Source organism: Capra hircus, chromosome 21 (genome assembly GCF_001704415.2).
Source record: "Capra hircus breed San Clemente chromosome 21, ASM170441v1, whole genome shotgun sequence".
NCBI classification, from domain to species: domain Eukaryota; kingdom Metazoa; phylum Chordata; class Mammalia; order Artiodactyla; family Bovidae; genus Capra; species Capra hircus.
The window spans coordinates 46,324,373-46,352,194 of NC_030828.1; the positions used below are offsets into that span (position 1 = coordinate 46,324,373).

Below are 27,822 nucleotides of genomic sequence, written 5' to 3' on the forward strand. Positions count from 1 at the left end.
CTCAGGAAATAATATTTCCCCCAAATTTGTTCTTTTTCAATGGTACTCTTTCCCAATCAATGGCACCATTATCCTTCCAGTTGTTCAAACGCCAAACCTAGGAATCATCCCTACCCACCACTCTTTTATCGGCTTGCACACAGACTCCATCACCACATCCTGCAGATTCTGCCTTCCAGACATTCCTCAAATCGATCCACTTCTTCTTGTCTTCACCGTGAACACTAGTTCATGACCCCTCCATTGCACATACCAATCATTTCGATGTTATACTCTGTCTTTTGCTCACTACCCTACTCTACCCATTTTCCACGCTGCAGCCAGAATTATCATGTAATTCCCCTGCTTAAAATCTTTTGTTGGCTTCCCAGTGTTCTTCAGATAAACAGAAAAATCCTTAGTGTGGCCTATAACGGCCAATACAATCTGAACCCTGTAAACTGGCAAGATAAATGAGCTCTTTCCATAATTTCAGAACACTATGATGTCTTTTAACTAATAAAAAAAAATTTAAGCTTCTGCTTTTTCACAACGTGTAAAATTTAATAACTTAAGTGTATTGATTAATTGTTAAATGAAGTTCGTATTTGTGGACTTTTTTTTAAAGCATTAGTAACATACAATCAGGCTTCCCAGATGGCTCAGTGGTAAAGAATGTGACCATCAATGCAGGAGACTTGGGTTTGATCCTTGGGTCAGGACGATATCCTAGAAAAGGAAATGGCAACCCACTCCGGTATTTTTGCCTGGGAAATCCCAGGGACAGAGAAGCCCGGCAGGCTACAGTCCACGGGGCATCAAAGAGTCAGACACAACTGAATGACTAAACAACACAACACATAATCATATGTAAATCTTACTGATCTTTCTGAAATTCTTCCTTAGATATAACCAAATTCATATTCTTGTGATAATATATGCATTAAAATAATGCACAAATAAATGTAATGAAATATATATTATTTATATAATATTTGTAAATTATATCATTCATTTCATTATGTGTAATTTCTATTTGCTTCAAGCCTTTGGATGGCTAGAGAAAGAGGTATGGACATTTCTCCCACATTGCATAAATCACTCAGCTCAGAGTTTAAAAAAACATCAGCTTCATGAGTGTGTGACTTGTGCAGTTGCCCAGAGCCTGCACTTAGAGGAGCCCCATGCTTGGTTTATTGCTCCACAATTTTTTGTATGCATGCTCAGTCGTGTTTGACTCTTTGCAATCCCATGGACTGTAGCCCACCAGGCTCCCCTCTCCATGAAATTTTTCAGGCAAGAATACTGGACTGGGTTGCTATTTTCCTCTTCCAGGGGATCTTCCCAACCCAGCGATCAAACCAGAGTCTCTTGCATCTCCTGCATTGGTAGGCAGATTCTTTACCACTAGCACCGCCTGGGACACTACGGTTGCTGTCTTGAAATTTTTTTTTTTTTTTTCTGTTTTTTGTCCTTACCATGCCAGTATGCAGGACCTTAGTTCCCTGACCAGGGATAGAACCCATGCCCCTTGCAGTGAAAGCATAGTGTTTTAACCACTGGACTGGCAGGGAAGTCTCTTGAAATTCTTAATTTTAAAAAATTAATTAATTAATTATAATTGGAGGCTAATTACTTTATAATATTGTACTGGTTTGGCCATACATTGATATGAATCAGCCATGGGTGTATATGTGTTCCCCATCCTGAACCCCCCTCCCACCCCCCTCCCCATCCCATCCCTCAGGGTCATCCCAGTGCACCCGCCCTGTGCACCCTCTCATGCATTGAACCTGGACTGGCGATTCATTGCACATATGATAATATACATGTTTCAATGCTATTCTCTCAAATCATCCCACCCTTGACTTCTCCAACAGAGTCCAAAAGGACTTAATTTTTGAATGTTTTCATTTTGCCCTGGGTTCCACAGATTATTTAGCCTGTTTCTGCTAAAAGCATTTTTTTAATGTATTGAGAGTTGAACTCTCTCATGTCATCAAGGACCAAAGTATTTATTGCACTTTATTCCTCTTCTCCTGAGCTCAATAGGAGAAGAACACTAAGGACCACCGGTGTCAGAACTGCCACTCAATGGGGAAATCTATATATTCTGTGGTTATCCATTGATTTCAGACGAACAAAACATGAGCTTATGCTAAATAAGTGAGATTTCTAAATACAGTGAAACCTGGTTAACAATTTTGGCTAATGAGTGAGACAACATCAATGGAAGGTTAATTGGGAACATGCCTTGGATTTAGCTGTTACTTGGAAGATCCCCTGAAGAAGGGACTGGCTATCCACTCCAGTATTCTGGCTTGGAGAATTCCCTGGACTGTATAGTCCTTGGGGTCACAAAGAGTTGGACACAACTGAGTGAATTTCACTTTCACTTTTTGAGAAAAGTACTGACCTAGATTAAAAGGGATAACTGGAAAAAAACAAATACAACTAACATTACTTTACCAGATCAGGTGACAGCCATATTAGGAATATTTTTATGCTTTATAAAAAGTTCTTCAATACTTTTGTACTAGGCAAAATGAAGAACTGAACTCCTGTGGGAAAATGCCTGCATGTGAAAAATGTTTCCCGAGTTGGTGCTTCCAGAATTACACTTTTGATTGCAGGCAAGCAATATGGTGGTGGGAGAAAAGTTTGTGATGCTCTAGTAAAAGAGGCTCATTTTAAATCACATGGTGTGCTACTTTTATCTTATCAAAGTGGAAAGGCTGCTGACATATGTGAGTTACTGTTAAAAATTATTGTTATTTCATGTCAAAAGTGAATGATCCTAGAAGAGTTAATTTATTGCTGCTGCTGCTGCTGCTGCTAAGTCGCTTCAGTCGTGTCCGACTCTGTGCAACCCCACAGATGGCAGCCCACCAGACTCCCCCGTCCCTGGGATTCTCCAGGCAAGAACACTGGAGTGGGTTGCCATTTCCTTCTCCAATGCATGAAAGTGAGAAGTGAAAGGGAAGTTGCTCAGTTGTGTCCGACTCTTCGCGACCCCATGGACTGCAGCCCACCAGGCTCCTCCGTCCATGGAATTTTCCAGGCAAGAGTACTGGAGTGGGGTGCCATCGCCTTCTCCGACCCTAATTAACTTAGGTAAATTTTAAAATTACTATCTATGTAAGATTTAAATTTTAGGATGATAACTTTCTTTTATAAACTCAAAATGTATTTAGACTATGAAAATTTCAACTTTAAGAAAGTTATACTTCTGAGATAAAAATTAAGTTAATAACAGTTTATAGAAATTCCTATTAGTGATAAATGTGAAACATTCAGGTATAATGGTGTATTCTTCAAGAAGAATAATTTTGGTGTCAGACTTGATTTCAGAGGTCTGCTTTGCTCTTTATTATGTGACTCTGGGCAATTTACTTGATTTTTCTAATTAAGTTTTAGTTTCTGAATTCAAAATAAAGATAACAATACTCAGTGAACAAGGCTGATGCGAGGATCAAACTAGGTAACAGATGTAAGAGTTCAGCACAGTGACTTGGAAGGATAAACACTCTACCTATGTAGCTACCATCATTGATAGGATTTTTCCTCCAGGATTTGAACCTATGAAATAGTTACCTTATTGACAGGAATAATGTTTTTGACATTGAAGTAGAAGCCAAAATAAACCATATTGAAAACTCCATGACGTCCCAAAGTTGCTGTAAATCCTTTGTTGAGGCCTTGGAGTCCCAAACCTTCCTTCTTAATGATGTGTCTTGCATAACTCATGGTGGATGGTTGCTGCAGGAGAGAGGAGCAAAGCCAGAAAGGTCATCTTTGGGACCATGAAACAGAGAAAATTACCATTTCAGCTTCCCTTCAAGCCCAGAATTTTTAGGGATCTCCTCCTCCAAACATGAATTATCATGCCTAGATTCATGCTTTTTAAAATTAGGAAACCCCAAATGTAAACAAAATTGCATGCATGACAACAGGACTTAAAAGGAAGATTGTTGGCGAAGAAAAAATACCTTTGGTGGAATTAGTGAAACTAATGTCAGATAATGACTAGCATCATTTTCAACATGTCAATAGTTGCATCCAATTCTGGATCATCCACACTAATGGAGGGGATTAACCATGAAGATAAACTAGAAATCCATAACTGTGCATAATCCAAAAGGAATGTATATTTGGCTCCTGAATCCAGTATATTTACCTTCTTAATTATGTTTTTCTAAAGCAAATGTTACAATTAGTCTTGATTCCATTGCCTCAATAGTTTAAACTGGCATTAGGTTAGAAATCTAACCTAACAGATAAACAGCAGTTGATTGTAGACTTCCTCAAGAAAGTGGGCAATCAGTGTGTGTAACACTTGCTGTGATAAATGATAAATCAGCGGTGTTGAGAGCACTGGGTTACTTTTAATTTACTTCTTTCTAGCCTTTGATTGATTACTCAAGGTTGAAATACCTTGACTGCTAGAATCCAGTCTATGCTCCTTTTGGAAATTGCTAAAGAAATCACTGCAGTTTGCCCTGAGGTTTATAATTCACTACATTACAATGACAACAATTCACATGAGTTTTTAAATAAGGTTGAATGACTGTTTCCTTTTTTGGAGGTACAGCACAAAGGATATCTCTCCCTCTTAAATTTTGAATACTGAATAGCAAATAAGGGGAAATGTTCAGCATTTAATTTTCTTCTTTTTTCCCTATAAGGCAAGCACTGACACGACATTTGTTTGAAATTTCACTGGAGCAGGTTGCTGGAGTGGTCATGGCAGTCTGATGTACTTACTGACTAAAAGTGTTTTCTTACCATGTGCAATTAAGGCTGTGTCAGCCAAACAGAACAGGACAAATTCAATCAAGGCTTTTCATCCAACTTGTATTTGTAGCTTAGGTAATTAACCTGATACATTTAAATGAGATTGTTTACAGAGTAAAATCCTATAGCTTTTACTGGTAAATGTTTTAGAAACTCTAGCTACAATTCTACACTCAACTTCTTCTTTTCATTTAAGAGGATTAATGACAATATGTTAATCCTAAGAAAGCCCTTTTTTTGTGACATGAAGGAAAAAAAAAAACATAGGAACACATCTTAAAGCAATAAAAGCATTTCATAGAGGAGGAAAACCAAAAATCTCAGGTTAAAATTCATTCTCTCTGCTACAAAATGAGATTTTGTTGTTGTTGTTGTTTGTGTTCTGGCACACTAACTATTAACTTAAATTATTTATTTTGGTTTTCAAAAGGGACTTGAGGACAAGTTGAACCACAGTTCGTTTCTGCTGGAAAGACTCTGAAGGTGCTGAGCAGGCTTCTGGGCACTGTGCTTGTGCTCTGAGAAAGGCAGCCTAGAGGGCTGAGGAAAGGAAAGAGGCAGTTCTCCTGGGGATGGGAGAAACAGGGCAGAAGTGAGGCTGCCTGGGTCCAGACTGGCCAACACCAGTTCTTCCTGCTTCTGGCCTAAGCTTTCTCTCCATCCTCACCCACTCTCAGCACCTGAGAGCAGGAGAGACGGGGAGCTTAGAGATCGTCTAGATTCTTCAGCAACAGAGGAACCAATGGCTTTAATTGAAAGTACAGATTAACATGTTTTCTAAGATCATGGCATCCAGTCCCATCACTTCATGGCAAATAGATGGGGAAAAATTGTAAGCAGTGACAGATTTTATTTTCTTGGGCTCCAGAATCACTGCAGGTGGTTACCAAAGCCATGAAATTAAAAGACGCTTGCTTGGAAGGAAAGCTACGACAAACCTAGATAGCATATTAAAAAGCAGAGACATCACTTTGCCAACAAAGGTCCATATAGTCAAAGCTATGATTTTTCCAGTAGTCATGTATGGATATGAGAATTGGACCATAAAGAAGGCTGAGGGCTGAAGAATTGATGCCTTCAAACTGTGGTGCTGGAGAAGACTCTTGAGAGTCCCTTGGACTGCAAGGAGATCAAACCAGTAAATCCTAAAGGAAATCAACCTTGAGTATTCATTGGAAGGACTGATGCTGAAGCTGAAGCTCTAATACTTTGGTTGCTGCTACTGCTGCTAAGTTGCTTCAGTCACGTCTGAGTCTGTGCGACCCCATAGACAGCAGCCCACCAGGCTCCCCCGTCCCTGGGACTACCTGATGGAAAGAGCCGACTCATCGGAAAAGACCCTGATGATGGAAAAGATTGAAGGCAAAAGGAGAAGACGGTGGCAGAGGATGAGATGGTTCGATAGCTTTACCACCTCAATGGACACCAATCTGGGCAAACTTCGGGAGACAGTGAAGGAAGGGAAGCCTGGTGTGCTGCAGCCCATGGGGTCAAAAAGAGTCAGACACAAGTTAGCGACTGAAAAACAACCAGGATGTTTCTAATCATTTTAAACTCTAGTGTGCTACACCATCAAAATTAAGAGAGGAATTCTATTAGGTCTTTTTAAAATGAATTTTTATTGGAGTATTGTTGATTTATAATATTGTGCTAGTTTCTGTTACACAGCAAAGTGAATCAATAATACATATATCCACTCTTTTTTAGATTCTTTTCCCATATAGGTCATTACAGAGTACTGAGTAGAGTTCCCAGTGCTATACAGTAGGTCCTTATTATCCATTTTAAAAATAGTAATGTTGATATGTCAATCCAAATAACACTTACTGATGGCTAACTGCCTGATTTCCACCAGTTTGGGTGTTAGGTGGACATGGGAAAATGTAACACATGGATTTTGACTCAAGTGCTTTGCTGAATTTGAACTCAGTTGTGAATAATTAAGCAAATCAGAGGGTGGTACTGTAGTTAGAAATATGGGTCAGGGCCAGACTGTCCCAGCTTTGAGTCCCAGCAATACCATTTGCCAGGTTAAGCAGGTATTTTATTCTCTGGTTTATTCTCACTTTACTCATCTGTAAAACATGGATAACAATAGAATCATCCTCATAGGATTGTTGGGATGATAAATAAGTCAATGAACTTTGCCTTGTGTAAGCATTTACTATACATTAGCTGTTAATAATAATGGCAATTATGATGATAATAATAAAACTAGTTATCATAGTAAAATAACAGGTAATTCCTTTTGGTGGCTGAAGACAGTGACAGTCAAAAGGCGGAGGCTGATGTGAGGGAGGGGAAGCTAGCTTCTTCCTGTTCATTCCTTCTGGCTGCTGTTTCCTTTGGCAGAGCCCTGAACCTTTGTGAGAAAGTCCTACAGAAATGTATCCAGAGTGCAAGATTATAGGACTGCTTCCTCTGAGACCCAACCATACCTACTCCTGGGGTAGAGATCTCTTTCAAGAGATAGTTCCTCAACCCAGGAAGCAGAAGATCCTGTAAACTGGTCTCTTCCCTACCACTTGGTAAACATCCTCAGTAAGAACTGTCCACTGGACAGGTCTATGGACAGTAGAAGCAAGGCCATCACACGGGAGCAGACTCTGAGAATGGAGAAGCGCACTGACTGGTCCCCCACCTCGCACAGTGTATTTACACCCTAGAGGGCACATACACGCAGGTTACCAGGCAGCTGCAACACAAGGATTGCTCATTAGTGTCAGCCATTAGCATAGATGCTTGATGCTTTATGTATATCGTCTTATTTAATCCTTTCAACAAGTGTATGGGGTGGGTATTATCATTACCTCCACTTAACAGATGAGGAAATTAAGCTACTTGCTCAAGATCACAGAGTAAGTGGAGGTTCCAGAGCTCAAACTGAAGCCCTGCAGACTCCAAGTTTACGTTTTAATACTCTGTGTGGTTTTGTCTTCTGAACATATCCGGGTGCCCCTCTTAACAACCTGTAAGATGGGCAGCAGGTATATTCTCTATATTTTACAGGTGAGAAACCACGGACTGAATAATATTTTAAGGGGAAAGGACTGAAAAATGGCTTAAGCAGAATTCTACATCTCAACCAATGGTGCTGTCATCCTTGCTGGCTCATTCTTGTTACACATATGCTGTAAGATTTTCAGAGTTTGCTAATCCAACTGATGCAGGTAATAGATAAAATACAAATATATATTTCTGGCAACTTGGGACCTTGAGATAAAGAAAAATTTAAACTCTAATTCTCATAAGAATTAGAAGTGCCCTTTTTGTTTCATTCAGAGACATTGTATCACACATGTAAGCAAATATTTAATTAGAAAGGCAAAACCTGACTTCCACTAGGATGCTTAAATAGGAAAATATAGAATCATTTTGACTAGATCTCTGTAAACACAAGGAATTTTACTAAACTTATTTGATTACTGGGCTTCCATTTCAAAACAAAATGGCGACTGATTAGCATCATCAGCCAAATGATTCCAATACTATCCAACCCAGCAGGTCACCCACCAATTCAGTTTCCTCCCAATATTTAGATTCAGTACGATTTTCATATTTAGTTACCAGCTGTGGGCCAAATTGCATTCTAAGTTTCCTAGATATACTTTTCATTGACTGCACCAGAGCTGCGACTGTGGAAGAATAAGTGAGTCAGAATGTAGCTAATATTACCATATCACACTGCTCTCCACATTGGTTTAGAAAAATCTTCAGTTCATTGGTACCTGCCAGAAGTATTCCCATTTGAAGGAACTCAGAGACTAACTCTGATGTCAGCTATTGCCAATTGCTAGTTCTGGGAACTCCCTGTTCTTTCATGCATTCATTTACTCAACAAGCACCTATACAGCCCTACAAGGTACCATGCACTGTGTTAACTATCTAGGATGGTACATTGCTCATATTCTGGAAACAAAAATATTTTTATCTTGCTTTTTATTTGGAGAGATATACTAAAAAATATTATATCTATCCATGAGAATATTCTATGATGATTATAAACTATGAAATAGAATTTCTGTAATTGGTGCAATACTATGGAAAACAGTATGGAGTTTCCTCAAAACACTAGACATAGAACTACCACATAACCCAGCAATTCTACTCCTGGGAATTTATCTGAAAAAATGAAAATAAAAAATTGAAAGATACATGCATGCCAATATTTATAGCAGTACTATTTATAACAGTCAAGATATGGAAGCAACCTGTATCCCTCAACAGACTAATAGTAGATAAACAAGACACGGTATACACTGAGAAATCACGTCATACCTGTCAGAATGGCTAACATCAAATAGAACACAAACAGCAAACGCTGGAGAGGATGTGGAGAAAAAGGAACCCTCATAAACTGTTGGTGGGAATGTAGATTGGTGCTGTCAGTATGGAAAACAGTATGGATGTTTCTCAGAAAAACTAAAAATTGAACTATCACATGACCCATAAATTCTACTCCTGGGTATATATCTGAGAAAAACAAAACACTAATTCGAATAGATACATGCACCCCTTGTACACAGCAGCATTGCTTACAATAGCTAAGGTATGGAAACGACCTAAGTGTCCATCAACAAATGAATGCATAAACAAGATATGGTGTGCACACACACACACACAAGCAAATGCAATGGAATACTACTCGGCCATGAGAAAGACTGAAAGTGCTATCACTTATATATGGAATCTAAAAAATAAAGTAAAAAAGTGAACACAGAAAAAAGAAACAGATTCAGGTACAGAGAACAATCTAGCGGTTACCAGTGGGGGAAGGGGAGGGGAGAGGGCAAGATAGAGGAAGGGGATTAAGAGGTATAAACTATTGTGTAAAAGGTAAATAAGCTACAAGGATATATTGTATAATACAAGGAATACAGTCAATATTTTATAATAACTATAAATGGAGTATAACCTTTACAAATTGTGAATCACTATGTTGTATACTTGCAATTTATATTGTATATCAATATACCTCAATTTAAAAAAAGATGTGCTATACATACACAATGGAATATCACTCAGCTGTAAAGCAGATTGAAATTCTGCTATTTGCAGCAATGTAGATGGATATAGAAATTACCATGCTTAGTGAAATAAGTCAGACAGAGAAAGACAAATAATGTATGATATTACTTAAATGTAGAATTAAAAAAATGGTACAAATGAATGTATGTAACAGAAACAGACTCACAGATATAGGAAACAATCCAATGGGAATCTATGGGGAGAAGGAAGGGGAAGGGGTAACATTAGGGGTATGGGATTAAGAGATACAAATTACTATGTATAAAATACATAAGCAAAAAGGATGTATTGTACAGCACAGGGAATTACAGCCATTATCTTGTAATGACTTTTCATAAAATATAAATTGTAAAAATACTAAATCACTATGCTGCCCACCCGAAGCACAAAGTAATATTTGAAATCAATATGCTTCAATAAAAAATTCTTTAAAAAATTAAAAGTCCTTGAAAGTATTAGTTGCTCAGTCACATCCAACTCTTTGCAACACCATGGATGGTAACACGGAGGCTGCAACACCAGGCTCCTATGTCCTTGGGGATTCTCCAGGCAAGAAAAGTGTGGAGTGGGTAGCCATTCCCTTCTCCAAGGGATCTTCCCAACCCAGGGATTGAACCTGGGTCTCCTGGATTGCAGGCAGATTCTTTACCATCTGAGCCACAAGGGAAGCCTAAAAGTTCTTAAAAGACTAAAGTAAAAGAGAAGATCTGGTGCTTAAACAATGCTCCCTGGCACCACCCTAGGGCACTGATTCCTTCCTGAGAGCCCAGAATCACCAACATATCACTGAGATGACTTATGGCAGCCCGAGATATTTTTCCTGGAGTTTTTCCATCAAAGACTGACCATAGTTGGCTCTGATTACCTTGTGAGATCACGGACAGAGGTTTCAGGCATTGTTCCTTTGGTAAATAGTTATCAGAGCATGGCCAGTAGGCACAGGCATGGGGTGTGTGTCACAGAGAGATTTCCTCTCCCTCTAAAGTGAGAGAAGAGTGCTAGGCACACCGTGTCCAAAGACAGCATACTCCACATGCGGCTCTTACCTGCTTCCCACGGCAAGGGGAACTCGGGTGCATTTTAGAGCCAATGGGATATGGATGTTGCACTGGACTTCATCACATGACTAGAAAGCAAACCGGATATCTTTATACAAAGAAGTGAGTGTCCATATCTGGCCTTAAGAAAAATATTGCTTTGTTAAAAAAGAGGAGATCCAGTTGCTACACTTAGGTAGGAAAAATACCTTCGCTCAATTAGGAGATAGAAGATCACATAAGCCCTTTGTTCCTCAAAGTCTTGAAGCATTTTCATAAATTAAAGAAAAAAATAAAAGCCCCTTCCTTTTATTTGAGAACAAAATGTAAAAGAAGAGGAATTGGGCTCAAAAACCCCACAGTTACACATCCCTTTTTGCTTAGGTATTACACTAATTCGTCACTGCAGTTTATTTTACTAGGGCATGATTATGGACAAAAAGACATCCAAAATATAATTACATTCTTTCTAGAATTTAGATTTGATGAGCAGGCCTATTTTTCAACAATCTGTGAGTGGAAAATAATTTGCTTTAAACAAACTCTTCCAGATGCTGAGCTACGTCAACACCATGCTGCTGCCCAATAACTGTCTGGAGGAACACAGGGCCTCCAGGTGATGAGATGTTGACCCTGTGTTTTGCCCCAGCATCTCTGGGAGAGCAGGATGGAAGGAGGCTGGACTGTGGGCACAGGCAGCATGGAAGGACCCGTTTGCTTTCTCATGGTTCCCCAAACATTTGTGATTTCCCCTTAAGCGTCTTCATTACTCAGATTTCTTTATCCCAAAGAAAACAGTGTTGTTTCTTGAAGGAGACCTCTACGTTAGTGCTTAGTTCATTGGAGCTAATAACTGATTAGGTTTTATTTCCACTCCCTATAGAGATAAAGTCACCAACCTTACAGGGTAATGGGAAGATTTGATATCAGGTGTGTATGAGCACTGGAAAAGGTGGAAGGACCCACAGAAGTTACCAGAGTGATTGGACTGAGGGTGGTAGTGACAGAAATCATCAATTATTTTTTCTCAATACAGCTCTGTATTGCATAATTTGTGAAAAAAGTTACTTTGTTAATTTATAAAAATTGTATAAATTTTAAAACTCAAATAAAGGAAGAAGCATGAGAGGCATCTAGCACAGTATCTGGCATCTAATGCATGCTCTGTAAATGGTAGCTATTATCATTACTTCAAAGTCTCAATCCTGAAAGCAAAAACCTAGGGTTTCTGGCATAGCCAAACCTAAGACTGAGATCTATTTTCTGTAAATGATAATAGAGAGGCAACTTGGCTGCTGCCTTAGGTATTGCTGAAAGATAACTATATGAAAGGATTCATATACATAATTCACTTTTCTGCCCACAAGAATCATAGACTGGAAAGAAATAATTTAGGTACTGAACAGCTTCCAGGCAGGATTTCACAGAGTAATGCAGGAAAAATTTGAACTTAACTCAATACATCATCACGAATGTTGACATGCCCTTGAAGCTGGCTTCTCACACTATCTGAAAACAGAGCCACACGTTTGCTCTCTATATAACTCAACTCCTCTCTTTCTTGAAAGCGAGGATGACAAAGTATCATCCTATTCACTTTGTGTTGTGTCTAAGCTTAAGCGTGTGTTCATTGCCTATGAAGAAAATAATCGCTAAGCTTTGTGACACTGTACCTGACCTAACTGGTCTCTAACAGATAACTAGGCTTCCCTGGTAGCTCAGTGGAAAAGACTCTGCCTGCCAATGCAAGAAACACGGGTTCAATCCCTGAATTGGGAAGACGCCCTGGAGAAGGAAATGGCAGCTCACTCCAGTATTGTTGCCTGGGAAATCCCAAGGACAGAGGAGCCTGGTTGGCTATATAGTCCATGGGGTTTCAACAAGTCAGATATGCTTAGAGACTAAACCACCACAGCAGATTATTAAGTTCCCAGGATACAGTGTATAGAGCTATATTTAATGGTGTTATCCCAAACCAGAATCAAAGCCTGAACTAATTAAAAAAAAAAATCCCTATCTTTGGAGTCTATCATTGATGACACATTTGCTATCAGTTCCTTGATCCTTAACTTTTATCACAGAGCTTAGGTGGAAGACTGTTCTCTTCTTGAGCTGAACATCTTCAAAGACTAAATAGAGGTGAAGCAGGCTTTTGCAATTTCCTAAAGGCTGAGATTCATACTTGGGGTGAGAATGATTATGCTCATATGAAACATAGATAAAAATGACAGAGTAGAAGGAAAACCTGTGCCCCATCCACACATCAGAGGCAAATCCTATAGACCTCAAGGGAAGGAAAACATAACCCGTTAGCCAAATAATAACTTTGAAGTAGATTTCAAAGTGGAGAGAAAGACTGGGAAACAATTCATACAAGATTTTGCTCCTGGGGAGAAATTCACATTTTCCAGGCTAGCAGAGAGCATGCCAGTCAAACACCACTTGGCTTAGCAAAAGTGATAGGGGACTTTTTATATGTGTACAGAAAAGAAAAAATGATACACTAGTTAGGAGGGAGCAGGGTCTTATAAGGACAATAAGCTATAAAGTCACACTTTTGGCAAGACTGGGTATACAAACCCTCTCCAATAGAAAGATCCTCTGGCAAGTATAATCCTCAGCCAAAAAGACTACAAACCAGAACAACACTTTGCTTGGGTTTAGTTTGAAGGACGGGGGGAAATTTGGGTCTATCCCGATTTTATCTGAACATGTTTTTACACCCACTGAACCAAACCAGAGCATGACAAAGCTGTGATTACTTTGCTCCCCACAGAAGGTCAAGCATATTTAAATTAGAGACCGGTTTTCTTTATTCACTGTGAATTTTAAGATGCTGGCCAAGATTCTGGTATTGGAATTGAAAGAAGTGTGGCAGGGATTATAGTCTTTGACTGATACGGTGGTAATTTTAAAAGTGGAGGCAAGACAAGCACACCTATTGAAATACTTTATACAGAAGCTGGAAGGATATGAGGGAAATATCAGGAACCGAATTAACCACAATTTCCTTGAAATTTCTAGAATAGTTTAGGGCTAACCGGGAGGGAAGGCATATTTTATGGATAACATACCTCTGGCTGGCTAGAAAATCAGCCCTAGACCACAGAGAGGGGGAAACAGGGAGCCGAAGCCATAAGGTACCTACAATTGCTCTAAGAACCCAGCGCTGGCAGTCTGCTCTCAGCCGATACTGTCCTTGGACCCCAGCAAGAGGGGCCCTTTTCCTGCACCCCATGCTTCAGGGGGCCCATTCTGGCCCTTTGCCAGCCATGTCCTCTCCACAAGGCCAAGTAGACATCTACCCACACCCCACGATCTCCTTCTAGACCGTGCTCTGCACACCTGGGACCGTGGCAGTCCTTTTGCTCTGTCTTTATCAGTCCACCATTGCCCACAATACTTTCAGTGTAATATTACGAGTAATATTGACTACTGTTACCCTGGCTGTCTTCCACTGCAGACAACTTCTGGGAAAATTTTTATGTTTAAAGGACCGTGCGGACTCGTGTTTCCTAGGCTGACAAATTAGGAAAATTCACGATTCCTGTGTCGGAATCCATGGTGGTTAAAATATAAGGCAAGGAGGTAGAAAGGCTGAGCCACAGAACCAAGGCCTGAGAAACTCGCACTATTGGTGGAACAGCAAGAGTTACCTTCCTGTGAAATAAGCCTCCTGGGAAACTGCTCTGCTCTTTGTAACGGCGTTGTCAAGCCCTCTGGCAGTTCCACGAGCAACTCATCCATTTAGTGTTTCCCCACAGCTGGTCAGTCAGTCAGTTCGGTAGCTCAGCCGTGTCCGACTCTGTGCAACCCTATGGACTGCAGCACACCAGGCTTCCCTGTCCATCACCAACTCCTGGAGTTTGCTCAAACTCACATCCATTGAGTTAGCGATACCATCCAACCATCTCATCCTCTGTCGTCCCCTTCTCCTCCTACCTTCAATCTTTCCCAGTGTCAGGGTCTTTCCAATGAGTCAGTTCTTCACAAGAAGTGGCCAAAGTATTGGAGTTTCAGCTTCATCGTCAGTCCTTCCAATGATTATTTAGGACTGATCTCCTTTAGGATGGACTGGTTGGATCTCCTCACAGTCCAAGGGACTCTCAAGAGTCTTCTCCAGCACCACAGTCCAAAAGCATCAATTCTTCGGCACTTAGCTTTCTTTATAGTCCAACTCTCACATCCATACATGACTACTGGAAAAACTATAGCTTTGACTAGATGGACCTTTGTTGGCAAAGTAATTTCTCTGATTTTTAATATGCTGTCTAGGTTCATCATAGCTTTTCACCCAAGAAGCAAGTGTCTTTAAATTTCATGGCTTCAGTCACCATCTGCAGTGATTTTGGAGCACCCAAAATTAGTCTCTCACTGTTTCCATTGCTTCCCCATCTATTTGCCATGAAGTGATGAGACTGGATGCCATGATCTTAGTTTTTGCAATGTTGAGTTTCAAGCCAACTTTTTCACTCTTCTCTTTCACTTTCATCAAGAAGCTCTTTAGTTCTTCTAAGCTTTCTGCCATAAGGGTGGTGTCATCTGCGTATCCGAGGTTGTTGATATTTCCTCTGGCAATCTTGATTCTAGCTTGTGAGTCATGCAGCCCCACATTTCACATGATGTACTCTGCATATGAGTTAAATAAGTAGGGTGACAATATAGAGCCTTGATGTACTCCTTTCCCAACTTGGAACCAATCCATTGTTCCATGTCCAGTTCTAACTGTTGCTTCTTGACCTGCATACAGATTTCTCAGGAGGCAGGTAAAGTGGTCTGGTTTTCCCATCTCTTTAAGAATTTCCCACAATTTGTTGTGATCCACATAGTCAAAGGCTTTGGGGTAGTCAATAAAGCAGAAGTAGATGTTTTTCTGGAACCCTCTTGCTTTTTCTATGATCCAACAGATGTTGTCAATTTGATCTCTGGTTTCTCTGCCTTTTCTAAATCCAGCTTGAACATCTAGAAGTTCTCAGTTCATGTACTGCTGAAGCTTGGCTTGGAGAATTTTGAGCATTACTTTACTAGCATGTGAGATGACTGCAATTGTGCAGTAGTTTGAGCATTCTTTGGCATTGCCTTTCTTTGGAATTGGAATGAAAACTGACCTGTTCCAGTCCTGTGGCCACTGGTGAGTTTTCCAAATTTGCTGGCATATTGAGTGCAGCACTTTCACAGCATCATCTTTTAGTATTTGAAATAGCTCAACTGGAATTCCATCACCTCCACTAGCTTTGTTCATAGTGATGCTTTCTAAGGCCCACTTGACTTCACATTCTAGGATGTCTGGCTCTTAGGTGAGTGATCACACCATCATGATTATCTGGGTCATGAAGATCTTTTTTGTACAGTTCTTTTGTGTATTCTTTCCACCTCTTCTTAATATCTTCTGCTTCTGTTAGGTCCATACCATTTCTGTCCTTTATTGTGCCTCTCTTTGCATGGAATATTTCCTTGGTATCTCTAATTTTCTTGAAGCGATCTCTAGTCTCTCCCATTCTATTGTTTTCCTCTATTTCTTTGCATTGATCACTGAGGAAGGGTTTCTTTTCTCTCCTTGCTATTCTTTGGAACTCTGCATTCAGATGGGTATATCTTTTCTTTTCTCCTTTGTCTTTAGCTTCTCTTCTTTCCTCAGCTATTTGTAAAGCCTCCTCAGACAACCATTTTTCCTTTCTGCATTTCTTTTTCTTGGGGATGGTCTTGATCACTGCCTCCTGTACAATGTCATGAAACGCTGTCCATAGTTCATCAGGCACTCTGTCTATCAGATCTAATCCCTCGAATCTATTTGTCACTTCCACTGTATAATCATAAGGGGTTTGATTTAGATCATACTTGAATGGTCTAGTGGTTTCCCCTACTTTCTTCAATTTAAGTCTGAATTTTGCAATAAGGAGCTCATGATCTGAGCCACAGTCAGCTCTAGGTCTTGTTTTTGTTGACTGCATAGAGCTTCTCCATTTTCAGCTGCAAAGAATATAATCAATCTGATTTCGGTATTGACCATATGGTGATGCCCATATGTAGAGTTATCTCTTGTGTTTTTGGAAGAGTGTGTTTGCTATGACCAGTGCATTCTCTTGGCCAAACTCTGTTAGCCTCTGCCCTGCTTCATTTTGTATGCCAAGGCCAAACTTCCCTGTTACTCCAGGTATCTCTTGACTTCCTACTTTTGCATTCCAGTCCCCTATGATGAAAAGGACATCTTTTTTGGGTGTTAGTTCTAGAAAGTCTTTAGGTCTTCATAGAACAGTTCAGCTTCAGCTTCTTTGGATTAGTGGTTGGGGCATAGACTTGGATTACTGTGCTATTGAATGGTTTGCCTTGGAAACAAACAGAGATCATTCTGTTGTTTTTGATGTTGCACCCAGGTACTGCATTTTGGACTCTTTTGTTTACTATGAGGGCTACTCCATTTCTTCTAAGGGATTCTTGCCCACAGTAGAAGATACAATGGTCATCTGACTTAAATTCACCCATTCCAGTCCATTTCAGTTCACTGATTCCTAAAATGTCAATGTTCACCCTTGCCATTTCCTGTTTGACCACATCCAATCTACCTTGATTCATGGACCTAACATTCCAGGTTCCTATGCAATATTGTTCTTTACAGCATCAGACTTTACTTCCATCACCAGTCACATCCACAACTGGGCATTTTTGCTTTGGCTCTGTCTCTTCATTCTTTCTGGAGTTATTTCTTCTCCAGTAGCATATTGGGCACCTACTGACCTGGTATTTCATCTTTCAGTGGCATATCTTTTTGTCTTTTCATACTGTTCATGAGGTTCTCAAGGGAAGAATAAGCGAAGTGGTTTGCCATTCCCTTCTCCAGTGGACCTGGTGGCTTAGATGGTAAAGCGTCTGCCTACAATGCGGGAGACCCAGGTTCGATCCCTGGTTTGGGAAGATCCTCTGGAGAAGGAAATGGCAACCCACTCCAGTACTGTTGCCTTGAAAATACCATGGACAGAGGAGCGTGGTAGGCTACACTCCATGGGGTCACAAAGAGTCCCACAAGACTGAGCAACTTCACTTTCTTTCTTTCTTTCTCTAGTGAACCACATTTTGTCAGAACTCTCCACCATGACCCGTTCATCTTGGGTGGCCCTACATGGCATGGCTCATAGTTTCACTGAGTTAGACAAGGCTGCGGTCCAAGTGATCAGTTTGATTAGTTTTCTGTGATTGTGGTTTTCATTCTGTCTGCCCTGGGATGGATGAGGAGGCTTATGGAAGCTTCTGATGGGAGAGACTGACTGTGGGGGAAACTGGATTTTGTTCTGATGGGCAGGGCCATGCTCAGTGAATCTTTAATCCAATTTTCTATTGCTGGGTGGGGCTGTGTTTCCTCCCTGTTGTTTGACCTGAGACCAAGCTGTGGCAGGGGTAGTAAGATAGTGGGGACCTCTTTCCAAAGGTCTTGTGCACGCACTGCTGTATTCAGTGCCCCTGACCCTGCAGCAGGCCACTGTCCACCTCTGTCTCTGCTGGAGACTCCTGGACACTCACAGGCAAGCCTGGGTCAGTCTCTTGCGGGGTCATTGCTCCTTTCTCCTGGGTCCTGCTTTGCAAAAGGTTTTGTTTCTGTCCTCCAAGAGTCTGTTTTCCCAATCCTGTGGAAGTACAGTAATCAAATCCCACTGGCCTCCAAAGTCAAATTCCCTGGGGATTCTCAGTCCCTTTGCCAGATCCCCAGGTTGGGAAATCTGTTGTGGGTCCTAGAACTTTCTTAACAGTGCCAGAATTTATTTGGTACAATTATTCTGCAGTGTGTGGGTCGTCTGCTTGCAGCTCTATGGTGGGGTTAATGGAGACCTCCTCCAAGAGGCCACATGCTGTGTCACCCAGATCTGCGGCACCCAGAGCCCCTGCCCATGTGGCCAGCCACCAATGACCCGTGCCTCCATGGGAGACACTCAAACACTTAAAGGACTGGTCTAGCTCAATCTCTGTGGGGTCTGGGTCCTGGCATGCACAAGGTTTTGTTTAACCCTCCGAACTTCTCTGGTGCATATGGGGTTTGATTCTAAATGTGATTTCGCCCCTCCTATTGCCTTGCTGGGGCTTCTCCTTTGCCTTTGGCATGGGGTATCTTCTTCTTCTTTTTTTTTTAAATCATAGCTAGTAATTGACTGAAAAGGCTGAAAATAAGCTTCGTTCACAACCTCCAGGTGAGGTGACCATGAAACATGATGAAGAATATATGCTTGCTTGATATGACTCTTCTGAAGGAAGAACATATCGATTGAGGTAGAACTCTTTCCAAAGTGGCTTCAAATGTTTTTAGTTTCCTCTCAAACTTCTGCTGCTACACGCAAGTTATTTACAGTAAACAGATAGCCAACTACTACTGTTTATGATAACAGACCTCCTTTGAGTTTAAAGACCTCAGTAGGTACTGCAACTGGGCTGCCTTCCCTTAAGAATTTAGCTAAATGGATTGTATTGTCAGTTGGGAATGACCTAAGGGAACCATTGCCCAGTAAGCTGTTTTTACACCCACAACTGGAGTGGGCTGTTACTATTAACTGGAACATATCTCAAGATAAATCTATTTCTTAAACCTTAAGGGTTTATAGGATCAATTTACATCTAAGAAATTGTTATTGGTTGAGTGCCTATAATGTACCAGACTCTGTTAAGACCTTTGTATATATTATCACATTTGCTGTTGTTCAGTTACTAAGTTGTGTCTGACTCTTTGTGACCTCATGGATTGTAGCACACCAGGCTACCCTGTCCTTCACTATCTCCTGGAGTTTGCTCAAACTCATGTCTATTGAGTCAGTGATGCCATCCAACCATCTCATTCCCTGTCATCCCCTTCTCCTCTTGCTCTCAATCTGCACTTGCCCAAAATGGCACTGCTAAGCTGCAAAGTCGCTTCAGCGGTGTCCAACTCTGTGCGACCCCATAGATGGCAGCCCACCAGGCTCCCCCGTCCCTGGGATTCTCCAGGCAAGAACACTGAGGTGGTTGCCATTTCCTTCTCCAATGCATGAAAGTGAAAAATGAAAGTGAAGTTGCTCAGTCATGTCCAACTCTTTGCGACCCCATGGACTGCAGCCTACCAGGCTCCTCTGCCCATGGGATTTTCCAGGCAAGAGTACTGGAGTGGGGTGCCATTGCCTTCTCTGAAAGGGTAGTTGGTTTTAAATGACTAGATCTGAAATATGCTGTTTTTATCATGTCACTTCTTTCTCTCAGTTTTTTTTGGTAATAGGCATAGCCCCAAAACTTTATGTTGGGTGACTATGCATTACTTTTCAATTTGATCAATATTGCCTACAAAGTGTCACCTCTGATCAGCTACTGAATCCTGATAACTGCTGGAAATAAATGCTGACACCTGTGACCTACGTGATCCCTCTGTTACTACGTTCTGACTAGTTGATGTAATACGACAAACATTTTATAAGGAACCCAATAGATTGTATTTTGTCTAAGTAAATGAATTCTGAATGCAGTTTAGTGAATTCTGCAAAAGAAACAACACCAAACAAGTTCTTCTCTCTCCCCAACTTAAAAAAAACAGTTGCATATACACCAACAATTTACACAGACCACACTCGGTCAATGAACCAGGAGCACGGGCACATGCAGCATTCTTGTGTCGGGCTGCAAGGGCATTTAATGTGTTCTAGCAAGGCCTTGGCACATGCACAACATAACCAGGGCTTACATGGCCTCAGTGCAGAACCTCCTTGAAGGCAGAGCAGAGAAAAAGAACATTAGGTGAGAGTAGGCGTGCTATGATAATTCATTATTTTCACTCCTGTGAATGCTTCTTGGTGCTCTGTCCCATTTTGTGTTTCTCTACTTACATGCTGTCTTGATGAAGGACTGCAGTTGGAAGACCTGTGTATTCTTTTGCTCACTCCTTCCTGCCCCAAGACATGCTTCCCAATAGGTAAAATAGGACACTGAATGGGAAGCTCCAATTCTCCTAGCTGGTAATTCTCCCCGTCTAACAAATCAAATTTTCCTTGAGCAGATTCCATGGGGGCTGTCTTAAATGCTCCATATTGATAGGACATTGGAGAAGTGTTTCTTTTTATTTCCTTCTGGTCCCTGCCATCTTTCCCATCATTCAAGGAAGAATAGAGAAAAAGCAGAACAGAAGCAGAGTAGGGCAATACAGGAATTCTCAGCCTTTTCTAAAGTGCTGCGTATCTCTGCGATTAGGACAACCTTTTGAAACTTAAAAAAAATATCTCCCTTAATTAGGACTGACCTCATCTGAGGAGCTGTAGTAGCCCAGCCCTGTCCTCCGTAGGCCTTGGCAGCTAAGGTGAGTAGGGCTCTCTCTCTTTCCCATAGCTCTGCTCAGGAAGCTGCCAGAGAGCTCTTAGGCAGTATCAGCAGACAGGAAGTGGGGTGGGAGTGAGTGGGGTCTCCACCCATTAGCAGCTGCTTAAGTGGTAGGCAGGGGAGCTTTTCTACAGAGAAATTCAGGTCAGCAGAACCTCTAGACCAATTTATACCACATGCTACCCAGTTGTGGAAGTAAATTCAAATGCTAAGAAAGGACTTCAACTGCCAATCTCCTTATTTTTTTCCTACCTTCGGTTTGGCACCCAAAAGAATAAAAGAAGAGCAATTGGACTTGGTGGTTTAAAGGGAATTATTAGGCAACTGGAAGGAAGTGAAGGCAGCACAGACCAAGGGAAGCTGTCTTCATGGAACATCATGTACCAGTGATTAAATGCCAAGACCCATCATTGTCCAAGTGGTGACGTCTACTCAGGTTTAGTAACCCGCTCATTCAGATTTAACCAAAAGACAAGCTTGACAGATTATCAGAATCTTTGGGGGAAGGCAGTGGGTGGAGTAGGGAATGAAGTAATTTTGAAAAAATGATTTCATAATTTTTATTTAAAAAAGCACAACAATATTATCACCTCAGTGGTTTTTTTGCTACAGTCTATTCTAGTAAAATGTGAAATAGAGGTTTTGCCAAAAGCAGAGAAAATATTTCCAAATAAGTCATTATACATTTCATTACAACTCTAAAATAAAAATGTCTAAACGTGTTTGTCCATCAGACTTTAGTGCTTTTTTGTTAGCACTTTCCTGTGGAAGAAGTTTGACTTTTTCTTATGCTACTTCCTTAACAATAAGCTAGTACAAAAAAAAAAAAACAAAAAAAACACAATAAGCTAGTATGGCTTTAACAAGTGGCTAGGAGAAGGGTTCATAATTTTATACTATATACTGAAAAATAATTTTTTACATTCCCTCAACAATAGGAAAACGTTAAATGATTACCTCTGTAAATTTGTTCCGATTGGCTTGCAAGCCAACTTTTACTACCTCAAAAGGGTTGACCACGATGGCTTCTGTTAGTCCAGATCCCAGTCCAGCAACGGCAAATGTCTAGAAAAATTAAGTCAATCAATACTTTAAAACAAGTTATCATGTGTATGAGGTTAAACATCTTACTCATTACACTATGCAGCTGAATGTTATAATGAGAATGGAGAAACTCACATAAATGCACCATATACCATTACTAAACAGCTTTAGATCTTGATTCGATCCTGACAATTCGTGAAGCAGAAATTACAGAAGCCACAAACCACATCCTAACAATTCAAAATAAAACGTCAAAGCCCCATCAACAATGACTTTGTCCTTTAATGAAAAGCAAGGTTGTTTTATGTATTTAAGGTGGATACTAAAACATCTGCGCATGCAACAATTAAGAGTTTGACTTAGTAAAAGGAGAGCTTCATTTTTAAACAACTGCTTAAACACATTCAGCGAGCATATAAAAAATTCAAGGAGCAGAACCAGCAATAAAATGTTTATAAAAAGTAAATTTCAGGTAACCAAAGAGTATGGTTGAAAATATTTAAATATATAGCCACATTCTTAGAGTCACTATTCTAGGAAGTTAAGAAACAAAAAATCATTTTAAAATTCTTCCTTTATCTGTTTTTTTAAATTGAGCCCTATTCTTCCAGACCTAGAAGCTGAGGGATAAAAGTTGAGGTCAGAAATTGCTAGGTTGTCTTGAAGGGCTCAAATGAAATCTAGAACATTCAGCAAAAGGTAACTGAGTCTCGAGTTATTTTCTACCTGTTAAGAATTTCTGCACTAGGAAAGAACAACTTTTAGAATTTTCTTCTGAATAGAATGCTGAAGGGTTTTTTTTCAGAAACTTAAATAACTACAACTATTAAAACACAACACTTGGCAGGAAAACAAAATAAAACAAAGTTTCAAGCCTTCAAACAGATGTTGGAAAAAATAATTCTTTAGTGCTGAAGCTCAAACTCCAGGAGAAGTTATACTATATACAACTAGGAGAAGAAAGAAGTCAATGAAGAGTAAAGAACAGAAGCTCTTATTAGGAGTCTGTAATAGGAGACTAAAAGAGAAAAGGGAGAAAACAATGTTCTATATCCTTAGAAGGGGAGGCAAGACGGAACCAGGGCAGGATCCAGGGCCAGGGGGTCTGGGTTTAGGTTGTGATTCTGCCATCTTATTGGCTGTGTGACCAAAGCTGCCATGTACAGTAGTTTACGCACATAGGTGCATGTGGAGGCTGAAATCACCCTGCACCCTATTTGCCAAGTGGGAGTTCTGGAAAGCCATTAGTCAGGAGAAAGGAGCACCTTTTCATAATTCACACAAAAACAACACGTGTGTCAGCGGCAACTCTGTATAAATGAATCTTTTAAAGGCAGTGTGGTACATACAATGGAATATGACTCAGCCGTTAAAAAGAATGAAATACTTCCATTTGCAAGAACATGGATGGACCTGGAAATTACCACTAAGCGAAATGTGTCAAACAAAGACAAATCTCAAAGGATATCACTTATATTTGGAATCTAAAAAAAAAAGTGATACAAATGAACTTATTTTCAAAACAGAAACAGATTCACATACTTAGAGAACAAACATTATTACCAGAGGGGAAGGGAGGAGGGGAGGGATAACTTGGAGGTTTGGGATTGATGTGTACACATTACTATATTTAAAATAAAATGCCTTTTCATGAAAAAAAAACAATGAATTTTTTATGCCACAGTTTTCTCATCTATAAAATGGAGACTATAATATCTAATCTTTGTATTTAATAAGATTATTATGAAGGTCAACATCATGTGTGAAAGCCTCTTGTAAATTGCTGTTACTGTTACTAAAAACCACTGTCACTGTTGCACAAAGAGGAAGAACAAGATTTTACACAGATTTCAGGAGAGAATAACTAGCAATTTTTCTTTTAATGCCCCTTCATCACAATTTTAAACATATCTGTATAGGGTAACAGACCAAATACTTTATTCATTTATCTCAGACTCCCATCATGGAAGCCAAAAGCAGAAGAAAAAGAAAAAATACTAGTCCCAAACTCCTCTGACTGAAAAAAGCTAAAATCCAGATGTTCAGGTTTTTATTACTACATGCAACCTTCCAAGTAATTCACTTTTTTGTTCTTCTATAAAACTCAGCTACATTTGCTGTCAGAACTAGTGTTCAGCGTCCCTTGTCAAAAGAATTGATCAGCTATCAGCATATCATGTTACTCTGGTTGTTCCAGAGACAGCGCTAACTGTCAGGTTCCCAGCCTCCCAGGCTTTTCACGGGAGAGCACCAAGGGACATTCAACGGCTGTTTAAGTGTCTAGCTGTATCAAAGAGAAACTGAAACAAATGAGGTCAAGAAAAGAGAAAAACCGTATACAGTTTGCATGAATCCAGTGAAAGGATCTGGAGTGGCCAAATGCTTTTCTTTTTGAGTTATCAAGAGAGAAGCATGGTCTCTCACATGCTACAGGTGCTCTACCCAGGAACACCCAGCTGACCGTCTGGAAACCATCCTCTTCTTAACAAGATGTTTCCAAAGTGAAGGGAGACATTCAGGGAAGACACTGAGGAATTAATTTTAGGACTCATGCTACCACTTCTCCTTCCATGAGAGGCCTCCTCACAGCCCCTTTGTTTAAGCAGGAGCCTGGACCAGAGGTTTCCTTGTCGTAACACAAAGCAACACTATTGGGTTTCTTAACTGGAGCCTTCCTAGAAAGGGAGCATGTATGATTTTTTTTTTTAATAGCAGCTAATTCTTAATCAATCTTTGGTGTTCTTTAGTTGCTCAGTCATGTCTATTTTGCAACCCCACAGACTGTAGCCTGCCAGGCTCCTCTGTCCATGGGATTTCCCAGGCAAGAATACTGGAGTGGGTTGCCATTTCCTTCTCCAGAGGATCTTCCAGACCCAGGGGTAGAACCACGTCTCCTGCATTGCAAGTGGATTCTTTACTGCTGAGCCACCGGGGAAGCCCAGTGAATTACCGCTTCCCCGGTGGCTCAACAGTAAAGAATCCCCCTGCAATGCAAAAGCCGTGGGAGGCACAGTTTTGAATTCCTGGATCCAGATGATCCCCTGGAGGGAGAACATGGCAACCCTCTCCAGTATTCTTGCTTGGAGGATCCCATGGACAGAGGAGCCCGGTGGGCTAGGATCCATAGGGTCGCCAAGAGTTGGACACTGAAGCATCTGAGCATGCAAAGTAACTAAAGAGCTGAAGCTCAGAATGCCGCCCCTTTGGCTGGTAAACTGCCAGGTAAACTGGAGGATGGAAGGTACGTTGTAAGGTACATTCGTAGAGGTTGGAAAGCATGTTGTCACTTGGAGGGCCAAGGTAGATTTAGTTTAGTTTAGTCTTGTTTTGCAGACTTTGAGGAGAAATTATTGCACTGGCTCTTTCTGGGGTTCTCACTGTACTCATACAACATACTTGGCCAATATAATTTAACTTGTTTTGTGAAAAGCAACAAAATCACTAAGAAAGAAAGGAGTGGTATCTACAAATGTTCAAATCACCAAGTGACTTTTATGTAATAGTTGATCTGACATTGTAAGATCACTCTTCTCCCCAACTATAAAAGGCCCCTCAAAGTGCATCTGACCACAGAGTGACCTGAAGTCCTAGACTTACTACAGCTTGAGCAAAAGCTGGAAAAGTGACCTGTTAGGAAATAATTTTAGGTACATTGACTTTCACATAAATAGATATGTGTAGTATGTATGTAAACACATGCATTTTTGGGGGTTTAAAGGAGTCTTTGACAAATGTACCCTTTATTTTATATTCTTGACCATATCTCATATGGACCTTTCCACACATATCATTATTATCATAAATTCATCACTGGGAGCTATAAAATAGCTAAATTGTGAGTTATTAGGAAGATGGCTTTCAACAAGTAGCTGAACATTGAATAACTCAAATCCATATTTTAGTAGCTGAGCTTGGGGAATCAAAAGGGTTTTTGTTTCCAGATTTTGCTTTATGAAATAACACACACACTTAAGTATAATAAATACTCTCACTTACCAATGCTGGTGACAGAGACACATATCCAAGCAATTTCTTGTACTGCTCAAAGGTGAAAAACTGTGAAACAAAACCAAACTCAGAGATTTATAACAATTTCCTGCAGCAAACCTTTAAATTGACTCAAATTTCTTTAGTAAATCTATTCACTAGTGACTTAAAAAATGATAAACCATCGAACACAGTTTTTAATCCAGTCTCGGGTAGTTGCTATTGAATCTTACTTGAACATTCACATTTTTAAATGCAGCTATAATAACCTACAGAAGAGCTGATGGAATCCTTTATAGAAGTAAATGAACCATACAGCTGCCATTTACCATGACCATTTTCAGTTTCCCTAGACATCAATAGACTTCTTTTTTATGGCAGTGATTCAAAATTATAGGCATAGAGACCCGAAGTCTTCAGTGTCCTATGTTTTCTCTATGACCTGCTTTCCCAGTGAATGCCAAATTTCCTAACCCCGTTATAAAAGACACCCACTTCTAGGCTGTAACTCGCATTTATATTGCTGTGTATCTCTACTGTTCCATTGGATTTCTAAACACTCAATAATGATGAAGATGCCACGATAAACTAGGAAAGGACCCAACAAGGACACATCTAATCTGTCCCCTGCCTGAAAGTAAAACTGTCCTCAATCTGAATGAAGAAAGACAGCTGTTTAATCTTCCCTTTAAAATCTGATGATGATAATGAAGATTTTGTTGGTTCTTTCAATAGTTGATGTTGAATATAATTTTCTCTGTGACGGGATTTCTATGGAGGCAAATCTAATCAGTCACTTTGTATAATATGCCCCAAATAAATTTTTCTCCTCTCTTTCTATGCTATGCATTTTGGACAACAATCTGGTTGAACATGATGCTTTGCTCCTGGATTCTCTGTTAGGTACCCTGCCAAAATCACCGATAAAACACACTCTTAGGTCCTGCTAGGGTCTGATTCTCAAGACTACAGAAATGGCATGTGCATTTTATGGTCTTAAATGTCTTCTACTTTATTACTTTATAACCCGGTACAATGGAGCAAGAAAAAAAATGTAGATTTGAAAGCCAGATAATATTCTGTTGTTAGAGAGAGGTAGTTACATGTAGACACGGCTCTCATGAATCTTTGGGCAGTTCAAGGGTCTTTACATCATCAGACAGATTGATTCTTTTAAAGACTCAGGAATGATTTTTGTGCTATGGTCCTTTAGATCACCTATGGATGTAGACGTCCATAGAGCAGGAATTCATTCTTTCACTGATTTGACAAATATTTCTTGGTTCACACACTGGGGATGCAGCATAAACAAGGAGAAACCCCTGCCTTCTTGGTAATAACCATCTAGTGGGTGGTAATAACCCAGGAACTATCCTGATGTTCAACTAGTAACACCAGGAGCCATCACAGTTTTGATGAAAGATGTACTAGAAATGATTAAAAGGACAAGGGTTATGGTCTTGGGTTCAAAAAATAATTTAGGTTTTTCTCTCTTCTCATGGTCATCATGATAACAATTCTTTGATAATCACTTTATATGGATTTTGACATGAGCAGTCCTAGGTTTGAATCCTGACTGAGCTCTGGAAGCATAGCTTGACCTTTCTGACCTCGAGGACACAAGACTTCACTTCTA

At 40.2% G+C, this 27,822-nt stretch overlaps 1 protein-coding gene across 1 annotated transcript in view; it reads right to left on the bottom strand.

Annotated features, from left to right (window-relative positions):
• The window catches only part of SLC25A21 (solute carrier family 25 member 21), a 528,456-nt gene that overhangs the window by 27,516 nt on the left and 473,118 nt on the right, over positions 1-27,822 (bottom strand). Inside the window, exons 5-7 of the mRNA XM_005695244.3 lie at positions 26,196-26,255; positions 22,113-22,220; positions 3,574-3,738 (exon numbers count right to left, since the gene is read on the bottom strand). Of these exons, the coding sequence (XP_005695301.1) occupies positions 3,574-3,738; positions 22,113-22,220; positions 26,196-26,255 (333 nt within the window). The remainder of the gene's footprint in view (positions 1-3,573; positions 3,739-22,112; positions 22,221-26,195; positions 26,256-27,822) is intronic.